Source organism: Haemorhous mexicanus, chromosome Z, assembly GCF_027477595.1.
Source record: "Haemorhous mexicanus isolate bHaeMex1 chromosome Z, bHaeMex1.pri, whole genome shotgun sequence".
Classification (NCBI taxonomy): Eukaryota; Metazoa; Chordata; class Aves; order Passeriformes; family Fringillidae; genus Haemorhous; species Haemorhous mexicanus.
In genome coordinates, this window is record NC_082381.1 from 61,520,290 (window position 1) to 61,548,267 (window position 27,978).

The 27,978-nt window shown below is 43.7% G+C and overlaps 3 protein-coding genes and 1 long non-coding RNA gene across 8 annotated transcripts; 2 read left to right on the forward strand and 2 right to left on the reverse strand.

Annotated features, from left to right (window-relative positions):
* Positions 1-10,881: 10,881 nt before the first annotated feature.
* Positions 10,882-14,007, reverse strand: LOC132341971 (killer cell lectin-like receptor subfamily G member 1). The gene is made up of 6 exons (XM_059874143.1): positions 13,918-14,007; positions 13,185-13,283; positions 12,722-12,862; positions 12,144-12,298; positions 11,810-11,919; positions 10,882-11,403 (listed from the first exon to the last, which is right to left on the reverse strand). The coding sequence occupies exons 1-6, from the start codon at positions 13,985-13,987 to the stop codon at positions 11,235-11,237; spliced, it is 744 nt and encodes a 247-aa protein (XP_059730126.1). The 5' UTR covers positions 13,988-14,007; the 3' UTR covers positions 10,882-11,234.
* A 5-nt stretch (positions 14,008-14,012) lies between these two features.
* Positions 14,013-21,994, forward strand: LOC132341972 (C-type lectin domain family 2 member B-like). 4 transcript variants are annotated; one of them, XM_059874146.1, is made up of 9 exons: positions 14,013-14,092; positions 14,550-14,601; positions 15,750-15,798; positions 16,365-16,397; positions 16,513-16,607; positions 17,539-17,637; positions 18,347-18,519; positions 18,868-18,974; positions 19,428-21,994. In XM_059874146.1, the coding sequence occupies exons 5-9, from the start codon at positions 16,550-16,552 to the stop codon at positions 19,639-19,641; spliced, it is 651 nt and encodes a 216-aa protein (XP_059730129.1). In that variant the 5' UTR covers positions 14,013-14,092; positions 14,550-14,601; positions 15,750-15,798; positions 16,365-16,397; positions 16,513-16,549; the 3' UTR covers positions 19,642-21,994. The 4 variants fall into 4 exon arrangements, with proteins under 4 accessions (XP_059730129.1, XP_059730130.1, XP_059730128.1 ...); XM_059874147.1 differs by lacking the exon at positions 16,365-16,397; XM_059874145.1 differs by lacking the exons at positions 14,013-14,092; positions 14,550-14,601 and adding an exon at positions 15,420-15,573.
* LOC132341973 (butyrophilin subfamily 1 member A1-like) lies at positions 19,868-22,399 on the reverse strand. Its single transcript, XM_059874149.1, has 3 exons — positions 22,368-22,399; positions 21,249-21,351; positions 19,868-20,923 (listed from the first exon to the last, which is right to left on the reverse strand). Exons 2-3 carry the CDS (start codon positions 21,322-21,324, stop codon positions 20,412-20,414), a joined length of 588 nt encoding a protein of 195 aa, XP_059730132.1. The 5' UTR covers positions 21,325-21,351; positions 22,368-22,399; the 3' UTR covers positions 19,868-20,411.
* Positions 22,400-22,620: 221 nt separating this feature from the next.
* Positions 22,621-25,428, forward strand: LOC132341974 (uncharacterized). Of its 2 annotated transcripts, XR_009490364.1 has the most exons (5): positions 22,621-22,833; positions 22,931-24,087; positions 24,227-24,434; positions 24,522-24,765; positions 25,046-25,428. It is a non-coding gene; the product is annotated as an uncharacterized LOC132341974 (long non-coding RNA). The 2 variants fall into 2 exon arrangements; XR_009490363.1 differs by having other exon boundaries at positions 22,931-24,434.
* Positions 25,429-27,978: the final 2,550 nt, after the last annotated feature.

Genomic DNA, 27,978 nt, shown 5'->3' on the forward strand with positions numbered 1-27,978 from the left:
ATTTCACAGGTGATATCTTAACTGATTTTGTTTTTATAAGTTATTCAAACACACTTTACATAATACACAGAAACATAAAGGAAAACTTCCTTACATTTTCTCATTTGCCCATAATCTCTGTGGAAAATTACTGTCCTTTAAGGTGTTTAGAGTCACAGCTTTTAATCTTTTAATTTGGGATGTGTCCTATAGGATTGGCCAAGAATTCAAGTGTTTTTCAAACATATATTTCCCAATTGTACTTGTGGCTCTTCTGGCTTACAGTTCAAAGAATTGCACTCAGGGTACTGTAAACCTGATATTTTTTCCCTACAAATTACAGGCTGTTCTGAAATTGATGCCTATATGAATGAATGTGAAATTTCAACTTTGTTTTTTCCAAAACATTGCATAACTTTAAAAATGTAAATCAATCTTAAAGTACACAGTAATATATAATATTAGCTAAGTTTTTTGCTTAGTGGTGGCTTGGCAAAAAATACGATAATTATTTTGAATAGGTTTTAAAGGGTTCCTGTGAATGCTGGTTTTTTAATGAGTGTTATAATTAATTTATTTGCTTCTTACTGTTTTCCCAAAGATTTTTGAAGGTGCTTTAGATCCTGCTGCAGAAAGCAAAATACAGAAAGTAAATATGATATTTGAAGAGGTGATAATTAAAATTGAAAAAGTAGATCCTTGTATTCACATAATGAGTCTGTTTCTCTGACTGTTTCCAGAGTACATGACCTGGTACACGTTGGTCCCCCCTTATGCTGCACTTATTTGAGCCATTTGAATGTCAGCCTTTATAAGCAAGCTCCCCTCAAATCAGTTACATGATTTTTCCATTCTTAGGACAGGCTGTGTTCTGACACCTAGTCAGACACACTAGTCTAACCTGACACTATGCTTTTTATTTTTCTATCAACAATTTCGCATTTTGAAGTCTGTGACAAGTCATGTCACATTTAATGGTTAGGCAATCTTTTAAAAGCCAAAACCTATTGCCTGTAGGGGATATGGGAGAGAAAAAAAAATTATAACAATGGCCTGTCTACATTCTGTTTTGCCATTGCTAGTAAATTTTCCACAGTCAGTCATACCTACAGAATGTTTTGTTAAAATATTTTCATTCCTTACCTTTAATTTACTTGGAATTCCTTTGTCTTAACAGGATTTCAGGTTTTTGTCCTTGTTTACAGGAGCAAGCCATTCCTGTAAAATCAATAGAAGCTCAAGCAGAAGCCACTAACTATCCCATTGTCCTCATGGATTCTAAATCCATCAGGTGTCAATCACAGAGACTGACTGTCCTGATACTACTTTTATGTGTGTATCTATTCTAGTAATAATGGTAATGATATTAGAACAAATACTTAAGGAACCGAAGTAGAAAGTAGCTCTGCATCTATCTCCTTTCTCATCTATCATTTGTCCACTCTTCTCATTCCTTTGCTGTTCTTCCTCCCTTACTTTCTGTATGGGTAGCTTTTGATTACAGTCCCTGGTGTAAACAGTAAATCTATCATTCAGCCACCCTGCTATATTTTATTTTTCATATGTCACTTAATGTAATAAAATTTGAATTAACTCATCTTGTAACTTCAGGTAATAGGCAAGTAAATATTTTTCCATATGCTAACTGATTTGATACTGTAAAGGATATTAGTATCAGGATACTAAGGATACTAGTGTTAGTTTTATGTCATGCCCCCTAGCTTTCTCTCCCTTATAAATGTAAGGACCTCCTCCACTGGTATTTCTTTCTACTCCATAGTTTCTTGTATATTGTGGGTACACACTTGCGTAGAAAAAAAATTCTTTTCTGATTTGAATTATTTGTTAGGACCAGTCATGATGCTTTAGTTTCTTCATCCTAATTTTCTTGTTTCTGATAGCAGTCTGGTTTTCTGGTTGCATTCAACCAGAACACAAAAGTGTAAAGTTCATCTTATTAGATAGTCATCTTCAGGCTTAATATTCTTGTGTGTGTTCTTGTAAGATGGGAAAAAGGCAAATGGACACGGGGTGGCAGATAAATGCTATTGTTGAGGTCATTGATTATAGACCATTCATGTATGTTCTAAAACTGCAGGCTATTTACTAAAATTGGTTATTATTCTGTTACAGCAAATTTAAAATATACTCTATGTTCCCCATATAACAAATATTTCTTCTACATTTGGTATTTATTTTTCAAGATATTTTGCTTGAGATAGTAATCTTTCCCTTTCCTTTTTGCTTTATGCTTTGAAGAGTTGCTGATATATTAAAGGGTAATTTGTGATATTATTCCAGTTTCAAAAACATCAGTGATACTGGGGAAGGATGCAAAACCAAAATTGAGATAAGCTATTATTATCTCTACATAAAAGCCTAAACAAGGGAAAAAAAAGAGGGTGATCTGGCTTAGTACAGAGAGTGCTCATTTTCTTGTATGATTACTTTCATGCAAGCTTTGTGGGTATCATGCTATCAGATAACTAGGTGTAGTGTGTAGAGCTTGTTTGTCTTCTGGGCAGAGCATTTTTTTTCTGTGTGTCAGGACAGAAAAGACTGATCAGTAATACCTCTAAAAGGGATGAGACTCTTTTTAAGTATTGCCAAAGGATTTAATAATATCATCAGCATATTCTGGCCCTTTAGAATATCCATTTCTTAATTCTGCATAGTACTGACATATCCTTCATGCATCAATTGTCATCTGTTTTCATTCTTGTTGTTATTTGGCTCTGCAAAATTATGCAGCTTTGAGATTTGGCTTACTTATTGTACTGTGGGGTATACTATCTTCTTTCAACTTTTTAAATTTAAAAGATATTGACAAAAGCAAAGTGTATTCCTCACAAGAGGAACCAGTGCCTACCTATGTCCTTGGTACAGCACAAGTCAGACCTCATATGGCAAAACTTAGTATTGCCTTCTTTTCAGAGTGTCAAAAACTCACAAAAGTTTTTCTTGGATGTTGTAAAGCTGTGATCCATTAGAAAGACAGAAAAGCAGTGTGACTAAATATGATGAAACTTTGAATATGATCAAACATGGTAGTCTCATTATTAACTTCTACTGAAAATTTTCAGCCTTGTAACATGGTTTGCAGGGTTTGTTTTGCCTCTAGTTAGAAGTGAACATATCTTTGCTTCTGTAAAGACACAGAACCTGTCCAAGTGAAGGCAGCAGCAGCTTTTTTAGCAGAATATCCATTGTGGCCATCTTAGTGTCACACTCAGGAAGGCAAAACCCCTGCTGTAGTTTCTAAGCCAGATACTTGACAGTGTGCCATATAGCTTGCCTCCTGTGCTGGGAGCTTATGAAAGTATTTTCTTTCTCTGGTTGTGCCACCTGTATGGAGCAGCACTGACCTCCTTTAATCAGAACACACTTAATAAGCTTCTGAGAGAAGAAAAGAACTAAAGACAAGTCTGGTGTAGGGCTTTACAAGACTTTGCCATGGTAACCCAGGACAATTCACCTCCCTCATTCAAGTATGTACAATACCAGGCACATCACATCTGGTCATCGTAATCTGGGGTACCTTATTTCTTCCCATACGCATATGCAGGGTCCCTCATATGCTTTATGTTATAAAACATAAAGCATGTTTTATCTTGTGAAAGTAACCAGGATAGCTTGCTTCCTCCATCATCTGCACTCAACTTTGCACAGGTACCAGTGTGATGACCAGCTCCCAGTCTTGGAATTCATACAAAATCAGTGAGATCCCTAGGGAACAAAACAGAACTTTGCACATATGTAAGTCAAGTCAGTTAATCAGTGCAACTTTTATTATTTGCCCCTGCAGTGCTGTCCTTTGAGCTGTATTCCAGGCAGTTCCACTGGTCCTCCATTTGATTAGGGTTTGTGTAGTGATAATGCTATGCTTTCAGCAAAGCCAAAGTTATTGAGTGTTGTGCCTTGTCCTTGAGAGACTAGCATCATCTTTTTGCTTGTAATACATGGATACTTACACCCTCAGTTTGTAGGACACTGCTTGCATGCTGTATGGTTTGTTGGCCAAATTACATAATGTTCATTTACTACATGCTGGCTCTCTGGAGGAAATACATTTAAAAAATGATCGTGATTGTCTTTCAATAATACATTATGATGATACATCTGCTGAACAAACATTTGAGTGTTGTAATTTCATATAAAATTTTTTTATTTTATTCCTGCAGTAGGTGGATTAGAATATTTAATTCTTTTCCCTGTGTGAGACAACTTCTAATTGTACTGAAAACACCAAGATATCAAGATCAAGATTTAGTAATCTGTGTATAAACACATGCCTTATACATATTTTATAAAATATGCACTATCACGACATCCTCTATCACAGCTCTGGACATTCTCTACAACCTAAATAAGTAGTCTGCCTTCAAGTCTTGTAGTTGTGTCCATTACCAACATACTTTGACTTCTCTTTAATGCTTTGAAAGTTAATAACAGCATCAACTCCAGGACTGCTCTAAACCAAATCTTCCAAAACCAGTGCAAACATAAAGGGTTTCCCAATCTCTTACCCTCTTCATTTCCTGTTCAGAAAACAAAGTAATCAGCTGCAGCAAAGTAAGAGCTCTGGGGATATATTGAATAAACCATTTTCTGGAGAAGTAGTTATTCTTTTAGTCAAGCAGGCAGAAAACCCCTGATGTTGTTGTGTTCTTTCCTATATACAAGTACAGGACCAAATGGTTTGGGCTTTCTGTATTTCTCTGGTTTTGCTTGCTGTGGCTCACAGGAATGCAAACGGAAATGTTCCCTGACAATAGAGAAGGACACTATGCTGAAAAGTAGCTGCTGTCTTAAACATTTCCAACATCAAAAAATTATTAATCCTGCTAAATATGTGCCATTCCTGTACCATACTTCCTAGGCCCACTGATGTTCCAGCTACCACCTGCTTCTGAAAGCATCACTAGGCATGAGATGAGCAGCATTCTGTCAAGAACATTCACTCATTCATTCACATTTGTAAATTTATGAAGTTTTCATTGCACAGCAATGGTAATTCCATATAACAACCCTGTAATAGGTGTCTCTTCTTTCAGTAGGGGATGACTGTGTATTTTATGAAGGGAATACAGAAGACTTTCTGTTCCCAGAATGCAAGCTGACTCCTGCCTGTTGTGGTATGGATAGAGAATTAGTGATGACAGTTTCTCCGTGTTTTCCAGAAACTAGTGATTATCATACCTGTCTGAAGAAGGAAGGTCTGGAGAGGTAGTGGCAATTTTGTGTGGTCTGGAGATTGACTATCTCTTTGATCCTCTTGAGCAGAGGGGAGTTCTCCTGCGCACTTTTGAATATAGAAGTGCTGAGAGAATGTACCAAGTATCAGCCTTCCTAACAACTAAATTTGTTAGTCACACACTGTAGGCTAGTTAAGATCTAATAACAAAACATTAGGTTTAGCTATATACCTTCATCCACAGATGGTGTGAAAGGTCCAGTCACTTAAAAGATTTTCTAGAGTCTTTGTACCAGTGGCATTTGGGGATGCCAGATTTCTGTCTATTTTTTTATGTCATGTACATGCCTTGCTTTTTTCACTTTGCCTGTTCTCACTCTTCTCTTGAGGGTCTTTTACTTTTTGTATTTTTGTAAGGCCTCCCACTGCCTACTCTTTCTAGGGTTCATTGTTTCTAGAAGGAGCAACAGCAGCCAAGAATAATTATATTTTCATACTTCTCACTACATTATGGATTAGATTATGCAAAAGAAGCAATGAAACTGACTTCAGTTTTATTAATGTGTGTGTATTTCAGCACGCAATAGCTTTGAACAGGGAAGGTTATCTTTCATGTGGACTTAGTTTTGCACCGATTCGTTCAGAAGGTTCTTGTGCTTACTCTACACACTAGTAATGGCATTATTTCACATCACAAAATCAGGTATTATGTATAAATTGCAAGTATAGAAATACTAGACTTAAAAAAAAATCTAACTGTTACGAAGTTCTGCCTAATGAAGGAATACTTTCCATGCACTTGGAATAGAAATATAGAAATATATGTTCAGTTTCACTAAACATTACATTGTACAATTCTTTAACTTTGTCCTTAAGAACCTGATGAAGACAAAGAAGGAACAGGTGGTTTGGGGGTACCCTCGAACTAGCTTAGATCCAGAGGGAGAAATGGCAGCATTACCTCATTTCTGTGTCTCGGTCTGGGTCAGCCAGATGCTGCACTCAAATTACTACTATGTCATTGTATTTCCTTCCATATCTTATTTCTTTCCTTCTTTATCACTACTGCTTATATTTTATCCTCTCTGCATAAGGGTAGCGGCAAATGAAGTTTGAAGGTACTGTGCCATGAATTCCCTGTCGTTCTTATAGAAGAAAGAGAGGAGCTTCTAGAAATGCACAATTCAAAGTCTAAGATAAATGAACAGCTGTTGTTGTTATTGTCAGACATCATTAGTGGCTTTACAGTATTTTTCATGGCATTACTTGCCTTGAAAAGTAAATCTGAATCTTTTTCACATCACTTTAGAAAGTGTCCTTTGGGTTAAGCTAGTTCACCACTGTACAAAAGGAGCCGCTACTCACACATTAAAGAACTGTGTATATTTTTTGTAGATCAAGGGTTTCTTCTCCCCTTTCTTCACAATACTGGCTTTATGAGGAAGTGTCAAAGTCACTACCAAGTGTCTGGGTCAGTCCCTCAAGCATATGTTTGGAACACGCTGGCCTTGTGCATCATGTTCCCCTTCTGGTACAGTTTATACCAATTAAGAGAGCAGACTAAAATCAAAGTGCTGCTTTTCATAGGAAAAGTCCTTTGCCACTGTTATTTGCTGGTGAATTTGCTGTAAGGCTTCTTTAGCTAAAGTGCCTCCTTTAGTCACTCCTGATTATGCAGTTTCAATGGAGGTCTTGAAGTGTTCTGATTATAAGAGTGATGCATATGCGGTGATTAACAGTTATTATCAAGGGAATAGTACCAAAAATAGAATTCTGCACAAAGACAACTGTTGGAGAGCTTCCACTTCAGTACAGAAGGAAAAATTAGGTAAGCATTTATGGTAAGGATGAAGATCTGGTTACAATTTTTATAACTTATTACAGAGTCTATTTGAGTCTACTTTTACTATTGCATTTGTATCTTGGACAGATTTCTGAAAATCAGGTTAATGAGTCAGGAATATTTAGGAAAAGAAATGATATTCCTGAATATCAAATTCAAAAGACACATTTAGATACATTAAAGGTATTTTTTTCTTTTTAACCTTCTCCTTTTATTTTGGACATAAACCAATCTGTACATATTTGGTAAGGATTTAATGAGCAGGTTTTTTCATAGTTTTGAGATAGGCTTTCTGCTTCCTTCTGAAATCTCTGGGCCTGTTTGCACTCACTGACAGGCCAGGTAGGCTTAGGTACTTGGTGGTATGACAGTGTTTGTCAGTCCCCCTGGTTCTACTTGGATCAATTAAATTCATTTTTTAGTCATTGAAGTTAGTGGAAAGGGTTTCTGGGGTTTCATCTGTAAGCCTTTGAGTTTAGCCAGTGGGGGGTTCCATCTGAATGTTTTAAAGCACTAAAAATTACTCGGGCAGTATTCTTCTGATTATTTACCTGATGTATACATATAAAAAGGAATATATCTCAGGTGATCAGTATTTCCAATCTAAAATGATAGCTAGCTAGACTAACCTGGCTTTGCCTAGGTCCTGGTCTTGTATTCCTCAGTATGCATGTTTTACCAACCCTATATTTAAAAGTCATGTGTATTTTAAGTGCTACCACAAATACGTTGAGCTGTTATGAGTTACATTCTTTAAATCCAGCCATGGAGAATCATGAAATCCTTCAGCTTGAGATGGACCTCTGGAGGCCACTTAGTCCAAACTCCCCTTAAAGCAGGTGCAGTTAGAGTAAACTGCTTGAGGCCTTGTGTGGTTGAGTTTTGAATATTTCCAAGGACAGAGAATTCATAGCTACTCTGGGCTGACCATCACCATGGTAAAAAAAGAGTTTTCCCTCCATCTAATTAAAAGTTACACCATTTATTCTTGCCCTTCCACTAAGTATCTCTGGAAAAAATGGATTAATCTGGATTAATCTTCCCTATATCCTCACATTAGATAGTCATAGACAACCACACTATCTCAGAATAACAGAATTTTTTCTATTGGAAAACATTTCATGAAACCAACCCCCTTGCTCACACAGGGTCAGCTAGAACTTGTATCTCAAGATCATGCCTGGTTGCTCATTGAATGTCTTAACCTTTCTGGGCAATGTGTTTGACCAGCCTCACAGTAGAACAGTATTTTCTTGTGTTCAGATGGAATATCATGGTTTTCAATTTGTGCCCGTTGCCTCTTGTCTCTGAGCACCACTGAAAACAGCCTGGCATTGTACTCTTCATTCCACCCCCTCAGGTATATGAACATGTGGGTAAGACACCCCCAAGCCTCTCTTTTCCAGGCTGAGTGGTCTCAGCTCTTTGAGGCTTTCCTCATATGGAAGATGTTCCCATCCCCTAGTCATCTTCACTGTCCAGTAAGTCTATCTTGTTTTTGTATTGGGGAGCTCCTGGCTGGACACAGTGCTCCATGTGTGGCTTTAGTGATGAGTAGAGACAAAAGACCACCTCCCTTCACATTGCTTTTAATTCCCTTCCTAATGTGGCCTAGGAAGCTGTTGGCTGCCTTTGCTATCAGCTTGAATCACTATCTCATGGTCAGCTTGCTGTTCACCAAAATCCTCAAATATCCTTTTCTGCAGGGCTGTTCTGTAGTCAGCCAGGCCACAGAATGTAACAGCATGTAACATGCTATGTGTTATTCCTCCCCAGATGCAGACCTCTGCATTCATCCTTGTTGACCTTTAAGAGATTTCTCTCAGACATCCTTTTTCTGTTGGTCCAAGACCCTCTGAATCTTACCTTATCTCTGATCTACAATCACCTTATAGATCAGCTAGTCCTACTAGTTGTGTACTGAGTACTTGCTGAAAGATGTACTTATGGTTATTGGTGAAGATGTTTAACAGTGCTGGTCTCAACACTGACCCCATGGATATGCCACTAATGACTTTCCTCTAAACCAGTGAACACTCTGGGCCTGGCAGGTAGGCTGTTTTAATCCGCCTCATTGTATGCTTATTTAACCTGTATTTTGCCAGCTGTTCTGTGAGTCTGTTCGGGGAGCCAGTGTCACAAGTCTTACTGAAGTTGAGGTAAACAATTTCCACTGTTCTCCCATCATCCACCAGAACAGTTACATCATCCACATTGTGGAAAGTTATCAGGTTAGTCAAGTGTCCTAGGGTGACTATTATCCCCATTCGTGTGTGTGTAATTTATGCTGGATATTATGTTCTGTGCCTTTAAGACTGGTGGAGTGAAGGTTTTGTTTTGGCCTCTTATCAGCCACTCTGCGGGACATCCAGATAGCACCGGTTCATGTTGCTGTTTTTTTTTGCTTCTTGCCCCTGCTTTTTGCTTTTGCTCTTGCTTCTGCTTTGCTTCTGCTTTGCTTGCTCTTGCTCCCTCCCCCCCCCCCCCCCCCCCCCCCCCCCCCGCCATTAGCTGATTTAGCTAAACAGCCCAAATTCCTTAATTCCTTTCTGGACTGTTCCCCCCACCCCGTTGGACCTGCTGACTGCTCCGGACTGGGATTTGGAATACCGAGAGAGAGTTTACACCTTGTGGCTGCAGCAGCTGCCTCAGCGCCAGAGGGACTGATAATGGAGCAAACCCCCCGGAGAGACTTTTCTGAATTTGTCATCTTTTTCAGAGCAGTGGAAGAGTGGTGTCATCCGGTATTGTTCATTGTGTGTGCTGGGGGGTGCTGTGCCTGTTAAATAAACAGGTTCTTTCCACTTCTCTCTGAGGAATTCTTCCCGAACCGGTTGGGGGAGGGGCTGTGTGGGTTTGTTTTTTTGGATAAGCCCTTTTTGGGGATTCTCTCCCAAATTTGCCCTAAACCAGGACATCAAACATGGCTTCCTCTTTGTAAATCCATGTTGACTATTCCTGACTACCATGTTGTGCTTCACCTGTTTGGAAAAATGGCTTCTAGGATTAGTTGCTCCTTTATCTTCCTGGAGATTGTGGTGAAGCTGCTCTGCCTGTAGTACCCTTGACGTTTCACTTTGCCATTCTTGAAGAAGTAACATTTTCTTTCCTCACTCTTCAGGAATCTTTCCCACTTGCCATGACATTTCAGAGGTAATAAAGAGTGGATTTGCAGTGGCATCATGCAGCTTCCTCAGCACTTGTGGGGCCAACCTCTTATGCTTCATGAGCTTATATATGAACAGTTTCTTTACACTCTCTTTAATCTACTTTTTCTTTCTTGGGGAACCAGGCGTGTTTCAAACTTTCCTCTGTTTTCTGGGGCTTGGGATTCCTCAACGACAGTTTTACTGGAAAACACGGAGGCAAAGAAGGTATTGAATATCTCAGACTTTTCCATGTTCTTTGTTATCAGCACCTCTACCCTATCCAGGAAGAGTTTACATTTTCCCTAGCTGTCCTTTTATTCCTTTTGCTATTTGCTACAACTACACATAGAACTCTCTTTTGTTCCCCTTCATGTGCAGAAATGTTGCTAGATTGAACTCCAGGCTGGCCCTGGCTTTCCTGGGGCTATCACAACAGCTCTGTACTCCTCCTGCACAACGTGTCCCAGCTTTCACTGCTGTGCGTGTTTCCTTTTGAGTTCAGTTAGGAACAACATAGTCATTCCAGTCTCCAGCTGTCTTTCATTTCCTACTTGTTGTGATGGAGCTTTTTGATCTTGTAGGAGGTGATTCTTGAATATCAACCAAATGTCCCCTCCCATCCCCTGAGCAAAACCCAGCTGCCTGCATCCACCCAGTTGCTTGCATCAGTGTGCTGACTCTTTCAGCAGTGCTTGGAGAGATGCATACAGGTAATATCTGTCACTCACAAAAGCTTTATTGAGTTGAAATTTGCAATGTTTATATATGAACTTTGCATGATGTGCCAGCCATGCTCTTGCCTGTATTATTTCAATAAATTGAAGCAAACCAGTTTGATAAGCTTTTATTGATGCCACAGCTCTATCAACACTGTGCCTGAAGCACAAGCCTTTCTCATCCTCCAGCTCAGGGGTTCATCTGTGCCCCAAAACTGTCTTGATCCTCATGGTAAGAGGATTTGCAAACCCTGAAATCTCCTACAAAGCTGTAACTATGAGGATGGGGCTATTTCACCCCAAATATTGGCAGCAAGTGTCCTGTGGGATGGGCATTTTGGGGCCCGTGTTTGTCAGATGGAGGCATCACTTTTCTCTCCATCTTTTGGTGCCACAGAGCAGAGCAGGAAAGGCTTTTTTTTGCAAACCCACTTGTGTTCAGCATCACATCTTTTAACTTCAAAGTCCTTGGCTCTCAGTGTCCCACATCCTTCATCCATCTCTTGCAGAGAGGTGCCAAGCCTATAAAACAAAAATTGTATTGATGAAGTGGAAGAAACTCTCCAAATCTTGCAGAAAATGAGAGGTAGGGTGGGGTTGTTCTGCCCTTTTCCTGCACTGTCTCACCGTGCATGCATAATTTCTTGCTGGAGGGTGACCAGATTTGAGGAGAGCTGCTGTACCTGCAGTAAGATTTGCAAGGAACATGTGTGGAGCATGAAAAGCCATGTTATTTCATGAGTCTGGTGGGAGCTATGGGGTTACTGTGCTTCGGTACAGTTCCCCAACCTTTGTTCTACAGAACTTTGCTGGGGGGGAATATGAAAAACATAAACCCCAACATCTTGGAGAGATGGGTCAGGGCATGAATTGGGTCTGAAATGAAGCAAAGCTGCTGTTTACACCAACAGAGTGTGGATACACTTACATTTTGGGGTTGAAAGGTGTGTTGTCTACCCATCTCCACACCTTCTGATGTGACCTTAATCCAATCCACACTGGTGATGGGCTCTTGCCTCTGACAGTCTTGATGTGTTCCTGGAAAAATAGAAGTGAACAGTTGCTCCCAAAATCTGACTCTGGAGAGTTTCATGGCAATCAAATTCACAGAGTAAATCTGACTCCGAAATTAATGAGACATGAATTTCCCCCATACTTTGAATGCTTCCCCAAACCCTCCTGTTGACAGGCACTTTTTTCTCCCTGCTCACCTAAAAATCATGACTTTTGTGTCCTTTTTAAGCCTTCTTCTCCCTATTTACCTTTTCTTTCTTGTCTTGGAGCACCACCAGCTGGGAGTCCTGGTTCTCACAGCTTTTCATGCCTTGAGTCCAGTTTCCCAACTCCTCAGAAAGCCAGTAACACCTTTCCCCATGGAGCTGCCAGTCCTGGGGACACAGCTTGCAACCAGCATAGGCTGAAGAGGAGAAAAAAACATGAGACACTCTGAAGGGTTGTCAGGTTATTTCCCAGCCACTAGCTGAAGGTACTGAGGGATTCCCCTTCCCACACCCCAGCTCTTTCCCCATTGCTGGATTTTTCACATTGATGTGCTTTTACCAGCTACTGAGAGAAGGGTAACCACAAGGACATTATTGGCCAGTGGAGGTGGAGGAAGAGTGGCAAGGAACCTCCTCCCTAGGGCTGATTCTTCTCCTCCATGGAGGAGGGAATCAGCAAAAATAGCATGGAAAAGAGGATTCTTCTTTGCAAGACTCCTCTTTGCCAAATTACTCTTGTGGTCTCACAACCCCAAGGATCTCTGTCCTTGCAGTAGAAGACCCCCAGAAAAGTCTCACCTGAACATTTCCCAGCAGAGTCAGATGGGAAGGGGGAATACCTGTGGGGCTGTCCCCTCGGGACTTGCAGAAATACCGCACCAGGGATGAAAACATGCACTGCTCCACTTGGTTCCTTTCTTGGATCCCACTGCCTAGCTGCGGAATGCTTGTCACCGCTGGCTGTGGGGAGCCCTGAAAAACTTGGAGCAGTAATCCAGGGTGAGAAGCTGCAGCCATTTGGGGATAAAAACCACAAACCCCACAAAACTGGATTTCATTTTCTTATGCAGTTGCTTAAGCCAGCCTGAAAAACATGGCTTGTATTCTTCACCCTGGTTTGATAGCTATGGCTGTAATCCAGGTTTACTCAGAATGGGCTTATTATTGATGGGTGGTGTCACATCTCTACAGGACAACCTTGTCCCTCCAAAGACTGAAATGCTGAAATAAACCCCAATTCCCCCCCCCCCCCCCCCGGCTGCTCACTGGAGTGTGAGATGTAGATAAGAGCTGGTTACTCACCCCGCACACTCAACACCACCACCAGGACCAGCAGGATGAGTTGCCCCAGCCCCCCGGCTACGAGAATGAGCCTGTGCCACCATGGACAGAAGGCAGGTGCTGAAAGAGGCCACATTTGCTTTAAAAAATGAAAGATGAAAAAAATGTGGATTTGGAGGGAAAAAAAAAAGCCCCTCTGTCAAGCTGGTGAGTTTGAGCAGAAGTTTACAGCTTCTTTGCTTCCTCCAAAGAAGTAAATCACCACTGATGTGGTTGAGGGTGAGGGTGGTTTCTCAGGTGGAGGAGGGGCTGCAGAAGCCTCCTTGGGCACTCAATGATGGATCTTGGGGGATGGGAAACTATCTGAAATTGGCTTAATTTAGAGTTCCTGGTAGAGCTGGGAGTTGGTGAGACAAAGGTCACTCCAGCTCTCATCTCCACCAGGATTCCAGACAGGATCTCAGCAGCTTTCCTTCCCATCCAGGTGTGTTGGCTCATGTTGGGTTTCTTGGCACCCGCTTTGCCCCTCAGATATCTGGAAGCAAAATTCCTCTCCCCTCCCTTCCTTTCTCTTATTCCCCCTCTTTTCAAGCCAGGATGCTACCTTGGAAGACATTTAACCCACAGCAATGTTCTCCATGATCTTGGAAACCTCAACATGGAGATGAAGCAAGCAAGCAAACCTAAAAGTAAACAAATCCAAAAATCTTCCCAAAATTTGAAACAAGCAGTTTCTCCCCAAAATAGGACTCACCACGATGCTTTGCAGCAGAAGAACTGTCCCCAGGATGCCTTAAATCAGCATAAACTATTTCCCCCACCATGGTTGCTCAGAAGGTCCCAGAAGCAGCCCAAAAGTGACACTGTCCTTGGACAACCCCTTGCCTTGTGAACTACGCACTCACATCTGCATCTGGCTCCAGGAAATGGTATTGGCTGGGGCTTTTATCTGCTTTTTAGTTTGCTCATATGTACATATATATATATATATATATATATATATATATATATATATATATATATAAATATAAAAGTATGTATGTATGTATTCTACACCCTTCCCTTGTAAATGGAAGTTGGGGAAGAGGGAATGGGTGTCCTGCAGCCAGGAACACCTGGAGGTGTAGAAACATCTCTGAGTTTGGTGGTTGCAGTAAATGTCTGTGAAAGAAGAATTAATAAATAATCTTTTCAAAAAGGCTTTAAATAAGGTTTTTGACAGTGAGGAGGTGGATCAGTGTGACCACAGGCAGGTGGGGAGGAGACAGGTGACATGTGGTGTTTCTTCCCCAAAATATGGGCTGGGAGTGACTTGAAATGCCTTTTGCTCTGTGTGACTTATTCTGCTGGCATTGACATAATATTTTGGCCTCTGTTTTATCCTAGGGCAAAGAGATCCAATGTGGTCAAGGGTTGCCTAGCTCCTGCCCAGGGTGAGGTAAGAATCTGGATTTCCTGCTGGCTGCTAATGATTTTGTTACTTTATTATATTTTGACTTTTTCACCTGCAAGCCCAACCCATCCTCCCACTCCTGATGTATCATTTTCCACCCTCTAGACCTATGTTTCCTCCAGGTTTGGGACTCTTTGACTGCTGCATGGAACAACCACCAATTTCCAGCCTACAGTAACCTTTTTCCCTCTCTTTTCTTAAGGTTTTTTGGTGTTAATCCCAGGTTTTAATCAGTGCCACAATATCCCAATGCAACACCTTTTTGCAGAGGTAAAAATGATGTTTTTTTCCTCAGACACCCAAAAAAATAAAGCAAGTAAAATGCAGAAATTTGTCTCCATACCTACCAGCAGCCAGAAATAGGGTAAATAAGATGATAAACCCAAAGGCCCCAGTAGGAAAAGCACTACTTTTTTTTTTTTTTTTTAATTATTTTAAAGTCTTTAGTTAAAGTAAAAAAATACTTTTATTTTAAATTTGTGTTTATGCATTTTTTATTTTTATTTTTTATTGTCTCCTGTTTATTTTTAGTTTCTTTTCCCCCCTCAGCCTTTTCTTTGTCCCAGAAAGTTTTTGTGGTGAGCTGCTATCAGCCAGCCTTCCTGCCCTCTGCAAAGACAGATGCTCCAGTGGTGTGTGACCAGTGACTACAAAAAACCCCTAAACAATACAAAATAAATTAGGTTTTAGGGTAAAACCTGCAGCTGGGTAGCTTAATTGCAAGAAAACTTATATTTTTAAATTTTTTATTTTTATAGTAAAAAACCTTATAAAATGGGCTGAAGGGAACTCTACTTCTCCCTTGTAGAATCCCTGAAAGCTGTTCTGGGGTGCCCTGACATCCTGGAACAGAGTGATCTCCAGCAGTGTTTCCTCCTACTGCACACTAAAAAAAGCATTCTTGGACTGTCCATCTCCCTAGCTGAGAAAAATATTCCGGAAATGCTGGAAAAGAAGGTGAAGTGTTGTTGGGTGGAGCTGGAGGGGAACTCCTGGTTCTGTGGGTGGGCAGGTGGCCCTGGGCAGGCAGCCCCTTCTTCATTGCCCTTGAGGAGGCACAGGAAAATCCCTAAGAACACAATAAAATAAACCAAAACAACATTCTTTTTAAAATACTTTGTTTCTCTTCACAGGAGCAGGTTGTGCCTCAGCACTGGGCTTGTTCCCACAGAGCAGACACAGGTGAGAGAGTTTGGGATGGGCCTGGGGACTGAGGAGAGGTGGTCTTGAATTTTGACTGGAAGAGAGAATTTCAATTGCAGGAAGAAGTTTTTAATTGCAGGAGAAAATTTTAATTTAGGGGATTTTAATAGGGGAAAATTATGTTAAATGGGAGGAGAAAACTTTAATTTAGGAGAGAAAAATTTAATTTAGTTGAGAAAACCTTAATTTTGGAGAGAAAATATCAACGGAAAAGAAGATATAAATTGAGGGGAGAAGGTATTAACTGGGAGAAAAACTTTAATGGGGAGAAAAGTTTACAGGGAGGAAAGTTTAATTACAGCAGAAAATTTTAACTGCAGGGAGAAAATGTTACCTGAGGAGACTTTAATTTTAATTTTTAAGATTTTAATTGGTGGAGAAAACCAATTTGGGATGAAAGTGTGATTGTGGGGAGAAAACTTGACATACAGGGAGAAAATTTTAACTGAGGGGAGAAAAGTGTAATTAGGCAGATAAAACTAATTAGGTCCCCCTAATTTTTTTTTTTTTTTTTTTTTTTTTTTTTTTTTTTTTTTTTTTTGCAGGGACAAGATTTTAATTGTGTGGGAAAACTTCAGGTGGGGAGAAAAGTTTAAATATGGTGCAGGGAGAAAATTTTAAATTGTGAGAAAATTTTAATTGAGCATGGAGAGCCTTTGTGACATTTCTGATAGATGAAACTTTGCTTGGCAGGTGAGGCAAGAACACCTGTAGAGGTGGAACCCTGAGAATGGAGGAAATAAGAGTTTATTCTGGATTTTTGGGCATGGAAAGGAACAAGCGGGCAGGTAACTGTAGGGCAATGAACTGTAGGGTCACTGGGTTTGGGTTTTATGTTTATACTTCTGTAATTTGAGAACGAAACCCAGCTGAAGTAAGGTTGTAGGGGGGGAAAAAGCTTTTTCTGGCACTTCCCTTGAGGGAAAATTTTTGCTCTAAACAGACCAATTTCAGACATGATGGGTTATTCTAATTTAGCATTAAACTTTCCTGAGGCTCTTGAGTAACTGATTCTTTTAAGCATATTTTTCCCCCACAAATATTCCATTTGTTGGTTGATTTTTCATTTGTTGATTTTAATTTTTTTTAAATAACTTTTTTTTTTTAATATATATTTGGCATATTTGGCTTCTGAATTACTTTCTATTATTTTTTCCAGGAAGAAGAGGGGAGAGGAGGGTTTTTCCCATGACATTTGGTTCATATGATGGGAATGAAAAGGGAAAAAGTTTAAACAAAAAATGGGGAAAGTCCTACTAGATGAAAACACTAAGATTTTTTGTATAAGAGTCCTAGGAAAGAGATTTTTCTTTGCTCATGGTGAAGGGAAGGTGGGTATTCTGGATCACAAGATACAGAAATGGAGGCACCATGACCCAAAGTGTCTTAGTTTAGGTGGAGAAAAAAACTCCACTGAACTTTAATAATGAGGTAAATCCACAGAAATTAAAGCAAATTTTTAATTATGGTACATTTCATGAGTTTGCATCTGGAGGTGGGGAGGAAACTGCTCCCCAAGAGTTCCCATAAATAAAAAATAGCCACTTTTGTTCCATGTGAAGAAGAATATTTGGTGTTTCTCACCCAAAATGACACCAAGTCCGCTGGCATTGGCACGAGACCAACCACTGATCATCCCCTGATCACCTTGGCATGGCCTGTAGCGTGCTGCTGCCCTGGGAGCCCTCGCAGAGGCACTGAAGGTCTGTTCTCCTGCAGGTCACAGCATGGAGATGAAGCCAGAGGCACGTGTCGCCTGCCAGGTGATGCTGGCTGTGCTTTTCACAGCTCTCTTCATCACAGCCATCGCTTTTGCAGGTGAGTGTCGAAGTTTTAGTCTCACAGGTAACATCTCTGAGATGTTTTGGGTTGTTGCATTTGTGACAGATTTATTTCCATGTTCCTGGGGAAGACAAAGCCCACCCAAGCTTCTCTGGGAGAAGGATGTTTCAGAGCAGTCTTTCTACAGAAGAACAAACCCATCCCCATGGTGTGGGAGCTGACGTAATCTAGAAACCCTCCGAAAATCAACAGGAAGTCAGGAGTACAGTCACACAGAAGTATTGTGTACAGAGAAGAAGGGGCCTGGAGGGGATGGCATGAGTCCCACCAAGTCAAAAAGTCTGCAGGAATGAGAGGACTTTTTTTCCTGTCATTTCACTACTTTTGCATTAATGACAGAGAACAACACCCAAGGGCAGGTTTAGGGATAGGGCTACTCTGATAGGCTACTGATAGGCTACTCTGATAGGCTACTCTGCTTTAAAATGTGGGTTTTTGAAGTCTACCACATTGTGTCCCTCTTTGAAGGTGCAGCACCTGTATTTCTTGTCCAACACGACAAGCTGGACCATGATTTGAGCTTATTTTCTCACAGGATTTCTCCTGGTATCTTAATTTTTCTCTTTGCCTACAGTTGGGGCAGATTTAAGACTTTCAGAAGCCGTGGGGTGGAGGATGATCTCCCCACCCCAGAGAGGCAAGGGGAAGGTGCTGCTCATTAACATTGTTCTATTTCTAATGACAGTGCAAGCTTTTCAGCCTCATGCCCAGCCTTGTCTTCAGTGCCCCTTTGACTGGATCAGGTACAGAGGAAAATGCTACTATTTTTCTGAGGCTGAGGGGAACTGGACATCTGGCCAGGAGAACTGCTCGGCACTTGGTGCTTCCTTGGCCATGCTGGATAGCACAGAGGACTTGGTAAGGAGACATGAGGACCTGCTCAGCATGGGGGAAAAAACCCAAAAGCACTGTATTTGAAAACTATTGGTTTCTTTGACTGCTCTTCCAGGATATTTTTTGAAGATTTGGGGTGAGAATCTGGGGAAAAGGCCTTGAGGGTATGTCATCATGGATCTCTTCAAATTCCTCACCAAAGCCAACTGCTGCAAGGACTGTAGGGGTAAACCCCTGTTTCTAGATGACACTTTTTGGTAGCAGATTGAAATGTTCAAGTCCCAAAGAAGCCCTAAAGCAGCATTAGTAACTGGTAAAATTGAGGGTTTTGATTGAAAGAACGTAAAAATCTTTCCTTTTCCTCCCTTTCAGAGCTTTGTGATGAGATACAAAGGCATCTCAGAGCATTGGATTGGCCTTTTGCGGGAGAATGAGGAGCAGCCATGGCAATGGGTGAACAGCTCACCTCTATCCCACCTGTGAGTCCATGTTTTTCATTATTAAGTTGTTGATGGTGTTTCCTCAGCCGCAAAATGTGCTTTTCTTCTTGTACTTGAGGTACAGCCAGAGGTAGCAATGGGACAATGTTTGGGAAGGGCAACATTGCATCTGGAACTGGTCTTTGTTTTCCCTTTTTACCTAAATGATGGGAGTGGTGCCTTTGGTGAGAAAATCCTAAGTTTGGATTTTTTATTCTACGTTTGTTTCTCTTTTGCAAAGCTTTGGGTTTCATATAGAAATAGATCAGTGTCAGTGTTGGCATATTTATATTGAATTAGTTCTATTCCTGTAAAATGAATATGTATATGTATTTTGGCATGTTGGTGCCCATGAGGATGCCTGAGAACTGAAGCTGAGGGAAGCCTATGTGTGACTTTTCTCCTTTTTCCTACTGCTCCATCTGAAATGGGTTATGTCCTCTGTACTTCCAGGTTTCAGATCCGTGGTGGTGGGCTCTGTGCTTACCTAGATGACAATGGGCTCAGCTCCTCCCACTGCAGCACTGAGAGGAGCTGGATTTGTAATAAACATGAGCTGCAGAGCCCAGGCAAGGGCAACAGGATGAGACGGCCTCCAAACCTCTGTGTCAGCTCCTTGGGCGCTGCAGGGAGGCCTTCTCACTCCCAGATTTCTGGTGCGCCATAGAGATATGAAAGAAAATCTCAAAAAGATTTTGAAATCCCTAGGCAAGGGGTTATTGGGGTTTCCAGGGGCCAACAAGGTGTTTTTGGGACAAGGCAGCCTTTGGGGATCCACATGAGATAGTTCTTGAGAATCTGGGGGGGGTGGGGGGGGGGGGGCAGGGCAGCTCTGGGGGCTCTTTTTGGGTTTGGGGCAACTTGGCCATGGCCCAAATGCAGATGCCTTCTACTTCTTAGAGAAAAAGAAATTTATTCTGTTTGGAGCATATCTACATGCTAAGTACTTGGAAATACATCTTAAACAAGGGGAACAGCAGAGGAAAAGAGTGGGGGCAGTGGATGTGAGCACATCCTTGTGATAACAAAATCAGTTTTAATATGAGGAATAGCTGCTGGTATTAATAAAAATTCTGCAAAAATCAGGATTTTTAATTTGTGCTGAAAGCCCAGCCAATCATAGGCACTGAGGTCAGCAAAAGGAACCACCAGAGGAAGCTGTATTTGGGAGAAAAAATGAAGTTTTTAGCTCAAAACAAGCTCAGGGAAGTCCAGCTCCTGTTAACGAGCTTTGTATGAATTTAACAACTTAAGATGAGCCGTGCTGAGCTCAGACCCAAAACCCCCGGGCACAACCCAAACCAGACATCTAAGATGAAGGACAATGAACTGAGTTAGAAATGACTCCAAGACTTGGAAAATAAGAGTTGAGGAGCATCAACCAGCATTTCCAACCACTGTGATGCAACCAGCTTTCGGGAGGATCCTTCCAGGGCATCAGCCCTTGGGGGACAATTTAATGGTTGAGAGGAGAACGCAAAAGTAGGGGAAGACCCTCTCCCCACTGAAGGAGGCCACAGGAAAAGTGAAGATGCGCTGGCGGCTGCTGACAGCGTAGAAAGAGACCTGTCCCACCTCATAGTCCAGGTAGACCCCAATCTCCCCATTGAGGAGTGGGACAGAGGTGTTGGATGGAGCGGTAAGGGCAACGCAGAGCTCATCATACTTCTGCAAGCCCCAGATTTCAGTGTTGGGCTTGAAGAGGACCCGGCCTTTCCTCTGCACTGACTCGCGGGCCACCCCCACGGCCCAGAAGCGCCCATTGGCCTCCACCTCCCAGTAGTGACGGCCCGAGGTGAAGCCCTCGCTGCCCAACATGCACGGGTCTGTGTCGAACCGGCCCGGACCCTCGGGCCACTGGCAGCGAGGTCTACCCCAGGTGGCTTCTTTGAGGTCCTCAGAGAGGATCACCTCCGGACCCACTGTGGCTGGATCCAGGGTTACATCCACTGAAAAACCAAACAGACAATGAATCAGAAGCCGAGTTTAAGCCCAGAGAACACACACCCCCAAAGTGCCTTCACTGGAGACTTTTCAAAGAGAAAGGGAGAGGAAAGGTGAGGCTGGAGATGTAAGTGTGAAGAGGTGGAAGTTGGAGATGGAGGACATATCTTCAGTTGAGCCTAGAGATGGAAGAGCAAAGAGGTGGAGGTTGGAGATGGAGGCCCTAGGGAGACAGAAGTGGAGCTGGAGAACCTCCAACCCCATTGAACATCTCAGCCCAGAAAACACAAGGAATGGGTACTTTGCTCCTTTCTAGCTGCCTCTGATTACCTTCAAACTGTTTGGCGGTGTGGTAGTCCAGGGCAAGGTCCCACGTGCATGGTCGTGGTTTGAGAAAGAAAGCCATTGCCCCCTCAGAGTCCTCTCTTCCTGACTGGAGGCACAGAACAAGGAAAGAAAGGATAAAATCCAATTATTATCCTTCATCGCTATCTCAGCTTCTGCCCCTATGTAAATAAATGTGTTTAACCACTACATTTAATCAAAGTACTTAAAGAAAATAGCATTCTTTTTTCTTGCATCAGAGCTTGGTTCATTTATGGGAAGACCCTTGGAGATGGATTAAATCAATTAATTCCCTAATGACTATGAAGGGAACATGAGTAGCACATGTGATGAACCCATCTCCATTGTAGATGTTATTATACCCCCAAATCTCCATTCCTCATGCTGGCTGAAGGCTGAATCTATCCATCTTAAATCCATCTCTGCCTCCACCATTCATCAATCAAACCTGACAAAGTTTATTTGAGCAAGGAAACTCCCTAAAATTGAGATAAGCCACATTCACCTCTCACGTCCAGAGAAATCTTGTGAGAGGAGAAGTTTGCTATTGACCTTGGAGAAAATGTGTATGGGGGAGATAAGAGCTGGCACCAAATGGCCTCAAATTCATCCTCTGGAAGTCAGTGTGGGGTTTTGCACGCAAACAAGGGATTGCCCGTGCTAAAGGGCCCTGGGCATGAGTAATACAGCCCTAAAATGATTGAATAAACCATGTTTGCATTTCAAACCAAGTTGAAAACTGCTTCTTTTTCATGTGTTTTCCTCGGTAAATCTGCAGATAAGGGGATTAAAGCAGCAGGGCGATGAGTAAAAGTGAGAAAAAGGTGAGAAAATCAGCAAATGGAGATAAAATCAGGAGCCATGCTGTTTCTCACCCAAATTCCCTGGCTGGATTGTTACAGGAAGAAGTAAATAATCATCATGACCCTCCACTGCAAAATACTTTTAAATCCAAACCAAAGATCCTGAGTCCAAAACAAGGGTAAATCATTTCCCTTCTTGAGTTCATGGGAGGGGGAGGGGGCTCAAAATCCCCTATTCCCCCCAGACATCAGGGTGATGTAACCCTCTTATCAGCAGTGGGATTTTCCCCCTTGCTCAAACCTTCTTGGTGTTTTCCTTGCCGTCGCTGGTGCTGTATTCGCGTTCCTCCAGATGGTTTTCTTCCACTGGCTGCTTCTCTACTGCGTTTTTTCCTCTTGGGATTTTTTTCTTCCTCTCTCTGGCACAGGCTCAGCCAAAGCTCAGTCCTGTCTCAGCTTCTGCCAGCTTTTATCAGCCAAGAAGGGAGGAGCCCTCCAATCTCTCGCCTGCAGATGGGGCCATGACGTGCTTGGACACCTGCACCATCTGATTGCCCCCTTTTCCCCCATTTCAGGGCCATTTATTTTCTCAACACAGGCACTGGGGAGGGAAAGGAGGACAATTAAAGCACTGCAAAGAACCCCATTATTTCACGGCACTACAAGGGAAAAATCGGTTAAATTTTGCCCCTCTAGTTCCCCAAATCTGACTCTGGCCCCTTACACATGATGGAGGTGAACAAGGCAAAGATGGGAGCAGCTTCCAGGTGAGGAATGTGACAGCAATGCCTGGAAATAAGACAAACTCGTGGATATAAAATTTGTTTAAAGATTGCATCTGGGTGATGACATTTGCTTTTCCAGCTGGGGCAGCTTGTGCCGGGAACTGAGCGCAGGAACACCCAGGGGCAGTTCAAGGGCAGGCAGCTTCACCCCGTGCCATGGCCAGCCGCCAGCACTCCTTTCTCCTTGCCAGGAGGGCAGCATGGCCACATCAGCCACACAAAACCCCTGTGCTGACACTGGCCAGAGCTTCATCTCTTGGTGTTGAAGGGACAAAACCCGCCCAGGAGGCAATGGGTGAGCCACCACAGGCTGTGGTCATGAAGACTTTTGGAGGACCAGATGAGACCTGTGAGGTGAGATCACCTTCCAATGACCCATTAGGCCTTCCCCCTCTCTCTCCCTGTGAAAAAAAAGGTGCAAAGTGAAAATATTGTCATTTCTTCTTGGGAAAGCAAAGTTCTAGTACCTGCTCCTAGTTTTGGAGTTGATCCCTGCTTTCCAGGGAAGCCAGTGAAGGGGCTTTTTTAGGGGGATTATTTGCTTTCCTCCTCCAAATAATGTAAGATTTTGAAGGCAGGATTACACAAACAAGCTGATTGCTTCACTTGTGGGTTGTTTTGTTGCTTTAGTTGTTATTGTTTTTGTTTGTTTGTTTTTGGTGGGGGTTTTTGTTCGGGGTTTTTTTGTTTGTTTGTTTGGGTTTTTTTTTGTGGTTTTTTTTTTTTTGCTTGTTTGTTTTTTTGTTTTTTGGTGTATTCAGGAGAAAATCCAGTCTCACCTGCAATCCCTAAGGAAGGTGTTGGCAGAATTTCTGGACTGGAGAGTGAATGAAGAGAAGGGAAACCAGGACTACCTGGTACAGGGTATCCCCTCTGTTCTTCAGCAGTCTGAATGAGTCTTTAGGTATTTATTTTTCCCTAAGCCCCTCTTGAAGAAACACAGGGGATCCTTTCCAAGAGGCATCCTGGCGCCCCGCAGAGCCCTACATCCAGCTGGAGTGGTTAGTGCAGATCCTGGGCAGGTTTGGCAAGCACCACCTCCATGTGCAGCTGCTTATTATCCACACTTTAAATCAATGTCATGGCACTGCTCATTTTCATCCCAGACTAAGTCATAAAGGGACATTTGTTAACATGGGATTTACACTCCCCCCTGCTTCTCAGGGCCTGGATCGGTTTTGGACAGAATATAGAGAGGAATGGCAACGGGAGGGAAAAGGAGAACCGTGGGGTGAAGTACGTAATTACCGTACAGTCCCTAATCAGCTGCATCCCTGGCCCTGCCCCAGTGTTGCAGCCACCCTGGCTTCAGCAGAAGCACTTTTGAAAATTCAGGTCTGGGGGTTGCAGGTGGATTTCTTGTCTCCTCCAGCAGATAAGTGAAGCCGAGCGGCGCCGCATTGAGGCTGAGTTTGAGCGGCTGCGCCGGCTGCTGGCGGAGCAGGAGCGCGCCGCTGGGGCGGCTGGCTGAGCTGGACAACACCTTTGCAACTACCCACGCTGAAAAATCATTGCGGGGGGCCGAGGGGGTTGCACAGCTCCACAGACTCATCGGGCAGCTGAAGGCCAGGTGCTTGCCCCAGGTGAGTGCCTTTCTTAGCCGAAAGCTGTCCCAAACTGCTGCCTATGGGGTCTTGATATCTCCCTTCTTTCTCCCTTTTTCCTTTTAGGATGTTGGGAGCATCCTAAGCAGATATGTGGCAACTGGTTGCTTCATGTCCCTATCACTCCAGCTGCGGAGGGGTGCTTGGCTGCTACATCCACCACATAACATCTGTCCCTGGAATTTCTTTTCCCAACTTGAGTGAATGAGGCTCCACCTCCCCTCGGGGCTCCTCAAGGAGCTGGAGAAGAGCCTAAGCTCCTTCTGCCACCAAAGCGATGCTCTGTGGGAGGCCCTGGAGAAGTTCAGAGGTATTTGGGTGGAAATTAGATATATTAGGAGAATTCAGTGGCTTTGGGGAGGAATGCAGAGGTATTTGGAATAATTCAGATATTCAGAAAATTCAGATATTTGGCTATATTGGGGGAAGGAATTCAGAGTTATTTTGGGAGGAATTCAGTTGCATTTTGGAATAATTTAGTTATCTGGGGAGAAATCAGAAGCATTTCAGGAGGAAGAAGAGCTAGTCCAAGGGAAGGGCAGCAGCAGGCTCTGCACCTGCTCACTCCCCACCTTCCTCCCTCCTCCCAGACACAGATCCCCCCGTGGGTCTCCCCACAGCAAAGACAACGCTGGAGACTGTCATGACTCCTCTCCCACAGTTTTTGGCAGAGAGAAAAAGTGTGCGGTGGGATGAGGAGGAGGAGCAGGATGAGGCCAGAGAGCCCTGCTGAGGCCGGGAGCTGCTAGTAGCTTTCAGAGGGTCATTGCCAGGAGATGCAGGACGTGGACACAGTAGATGGACTCTGCAAGATGCCACCTGGGCAACCTCACCCTAGGTGCCCATCCTCCTAGGGAGACAAATGGTTTTATGAAAAGCTCCCCTCCCAGCTGCTGTAATTAGTAACCAATTTTGTGTTGCTGCTCACCATGTAGGTCATGAATTAAAGAAAAAAAAAAAACAAAAAAAAAAACTACCCCCGATTTTCCTTTTGTGCATGCACGTGTGCGTTTGTGTGCGTGTGTGTGCGTGTGTGTGCACATAGGCTAGATTCTAAGGTACTTTTTGGTTCCACTGGGCCAGGGAGAAAGGAGCGGGCGAGTGAAGGGCATACACGGGCCCCAGTTCTCGCGTGCGGAGTGGCAGACCTGTCCCGGGGCCTAAACTATACGGCCCTGACGGAGAGCAGCACGTCCCGCTCCTCCCCGCCGCTGGAAGCGGCTCCCGCGGCTCTGTCGTCACCCGGCTGCCCTCACACGATAAGCGGCGACTCCCGCGGGACCGCGCCTGTCCCGTCCCGCGGTGCAGCTCTCAGTGGCCATCCCCTGCTGCAGCTCTTTAATTCTGTTTATTTTATCCCGCTCTATACATTCCGTTCACATCTCGCCCCCCGCTCGCTGCGGCCCCTCTGCCGCCCGCCGCCCGTACCGCGGTGCAGCTCCCCGAGCCTGGGCAGCGACCAGGGCGGCTCGCACGGCACCACCCGCTCCGTGCGCCTCTTGTAGCGCCGTCTCGCCCTCGGGGCAGCTGTTCTGGTGACTCCGGCACCGGCACGGCTCGGTTCGGCTGCGGTATCGCCGCCTCGCCCGTCCCGTCCCGCGGCACATCTCTTTGGGGCGCGGGGCAGCGGCCACCCCGAGGGGCAGCTCACGTCACACCGCTGGGCCACTGCCATCCAAGGCAGCGGCCATCCCGAGGGGCAGCTTTTTTTCGCCGCCTCGCCTCGCCCGCCCCCTTCGTGTAGCCCCGCCACCGCGTCCCAGGCAGAAAATTCCTGGGAAAATATTTATACCCAGCACAGCCCCGACTTCTCTTGCTGCTGCAGAATCCTTATGTAGGCTGAGATTCTCCTTCGAAAAGAACAGTAAGTGCTTGAAATAATTAAGAATTAACCAAGCATTAGGTTGGTCTGCTATTAAGAATCTTCCGGGCGTTTCTTAGAAGGAAGTATAATTTAAAAAAAAAAAAAAAAAAAGAAAAAAGAGTTGTGTTTTTTTTTGTTGTTGTTGGTTTTTGTTTTATTTTGGTCCCTTTCTCTTTTTTTTGCCCCGAGACATCCATCTTCGGGTTTGTTTGGGTTCGCTTTCGGAGTCCCGCCCTGTCCCGCTCCACATCTCGAGGAGTCAGTGGCGGGACCGCATAGCGCCGCTGGCCGAGATCAGACAATGCGGAGTTTTCCATGCGCCCCCAGCCCCCCAGGCAGAGGCTATAAACGGCGGTTTTTTGGGACTTACGAATGCCCGGTGCATTTTTTTTCCTCATAATTTCCGCCCCCCCGTGAAAAAGCCAAAGCTGATCAGTTTTGGGGCAGAGCGGATTTTACAACTGTTTGGGAACATCGAACTTCTTTTATTGTTTTATCTACGTTATTCATAACTATAAATCCTGATTAGTATTTTAAGCATTATGTGTTTCTTATTATTTTTATAGCTCTATAATGAAATTTGCAATTATATTTAAACATATATATATAGTCTTATATTAAAATGAGATATAGTATACTGAAACTCCCGTTAACGTTATTATAGTTAAAATACACACAACGGTGGGTCTTTATTTCACTTTAACCCTCCCGCTCCAAGCTGCTGTCCACATGAGCTCCAGGGAGCTCTGCTCACTCGCCACATTCCTGGTTTTCCTGCTTTAATCCTTGTCTCCTGGAGCCCCCTTCTGGCCTCACTCTGCTGTCCCCAGTGCAGCCGGAGGGGTGAGAATTCGCCTTGCAAATAACTCGTCCCTCCTAGGCCCCAGCTGCCGCTGCCTGCCTTCCCTTCTGTCTGTAAATCACCGCCGGCGCCGGCACGAGGGGCTGTTCCGTGACTGAGGCAGTGGGAATGTCGGACCCGCCGGGGGCTGCCTTTGCTGGGGAGGCTCCGGACGCCGGCACCAGCGTCCCGGCCCGCTGCCGCCTTCGCCTCCGGGAGCGCCCGGGCCGGGGCGCTTTCCGTGCGCGCCTCCCCGAGGGCGTCCTGTAAACACCCACAGCCGCGGGAAACGCCATCACATAGCTCCAGGAGGAAACCACCTGCGCTGTCTGCTTGGATTTCTTCCAGGATCCTGTCATGGTCCTGAGCTGCGGCCACAATTTCTGCCGGCGCTGCCTGTCGCGGTGCGCGACGGGCGGCGCTCCGTGCCCGCAGTGCCGGGTGCCATTCCCGCTCGGTGGTGATGCCTCAGGTTTTAGCTTTTATATTTTTCAGGTTCTGTACTGCTTTAGTGTGTAGTTCTGAGCTTCACATTAAGGGACAGTAAGCTCTCTTCACAGAGTAGGTGGACCAAACAATTCCTTCTCTATCTGGGGACCAAGGACAACTGATCCAAATCTCAACCTAAGAGCATAAACAATGATGGACCGAAGAGAGGAAAAGAAGGATGGGACTTCCAAACCTAAAGCTGTAATTGGACAATTAACTCCAATATGCTAATGGAGCAGAACTCGTGAAAGTGAACGATCTCATGACTGGTCATCCATTTTGTGACTCTTTTGGGGTTCATCTCGGATGTAGCCCTGGCTGGGCTCTTG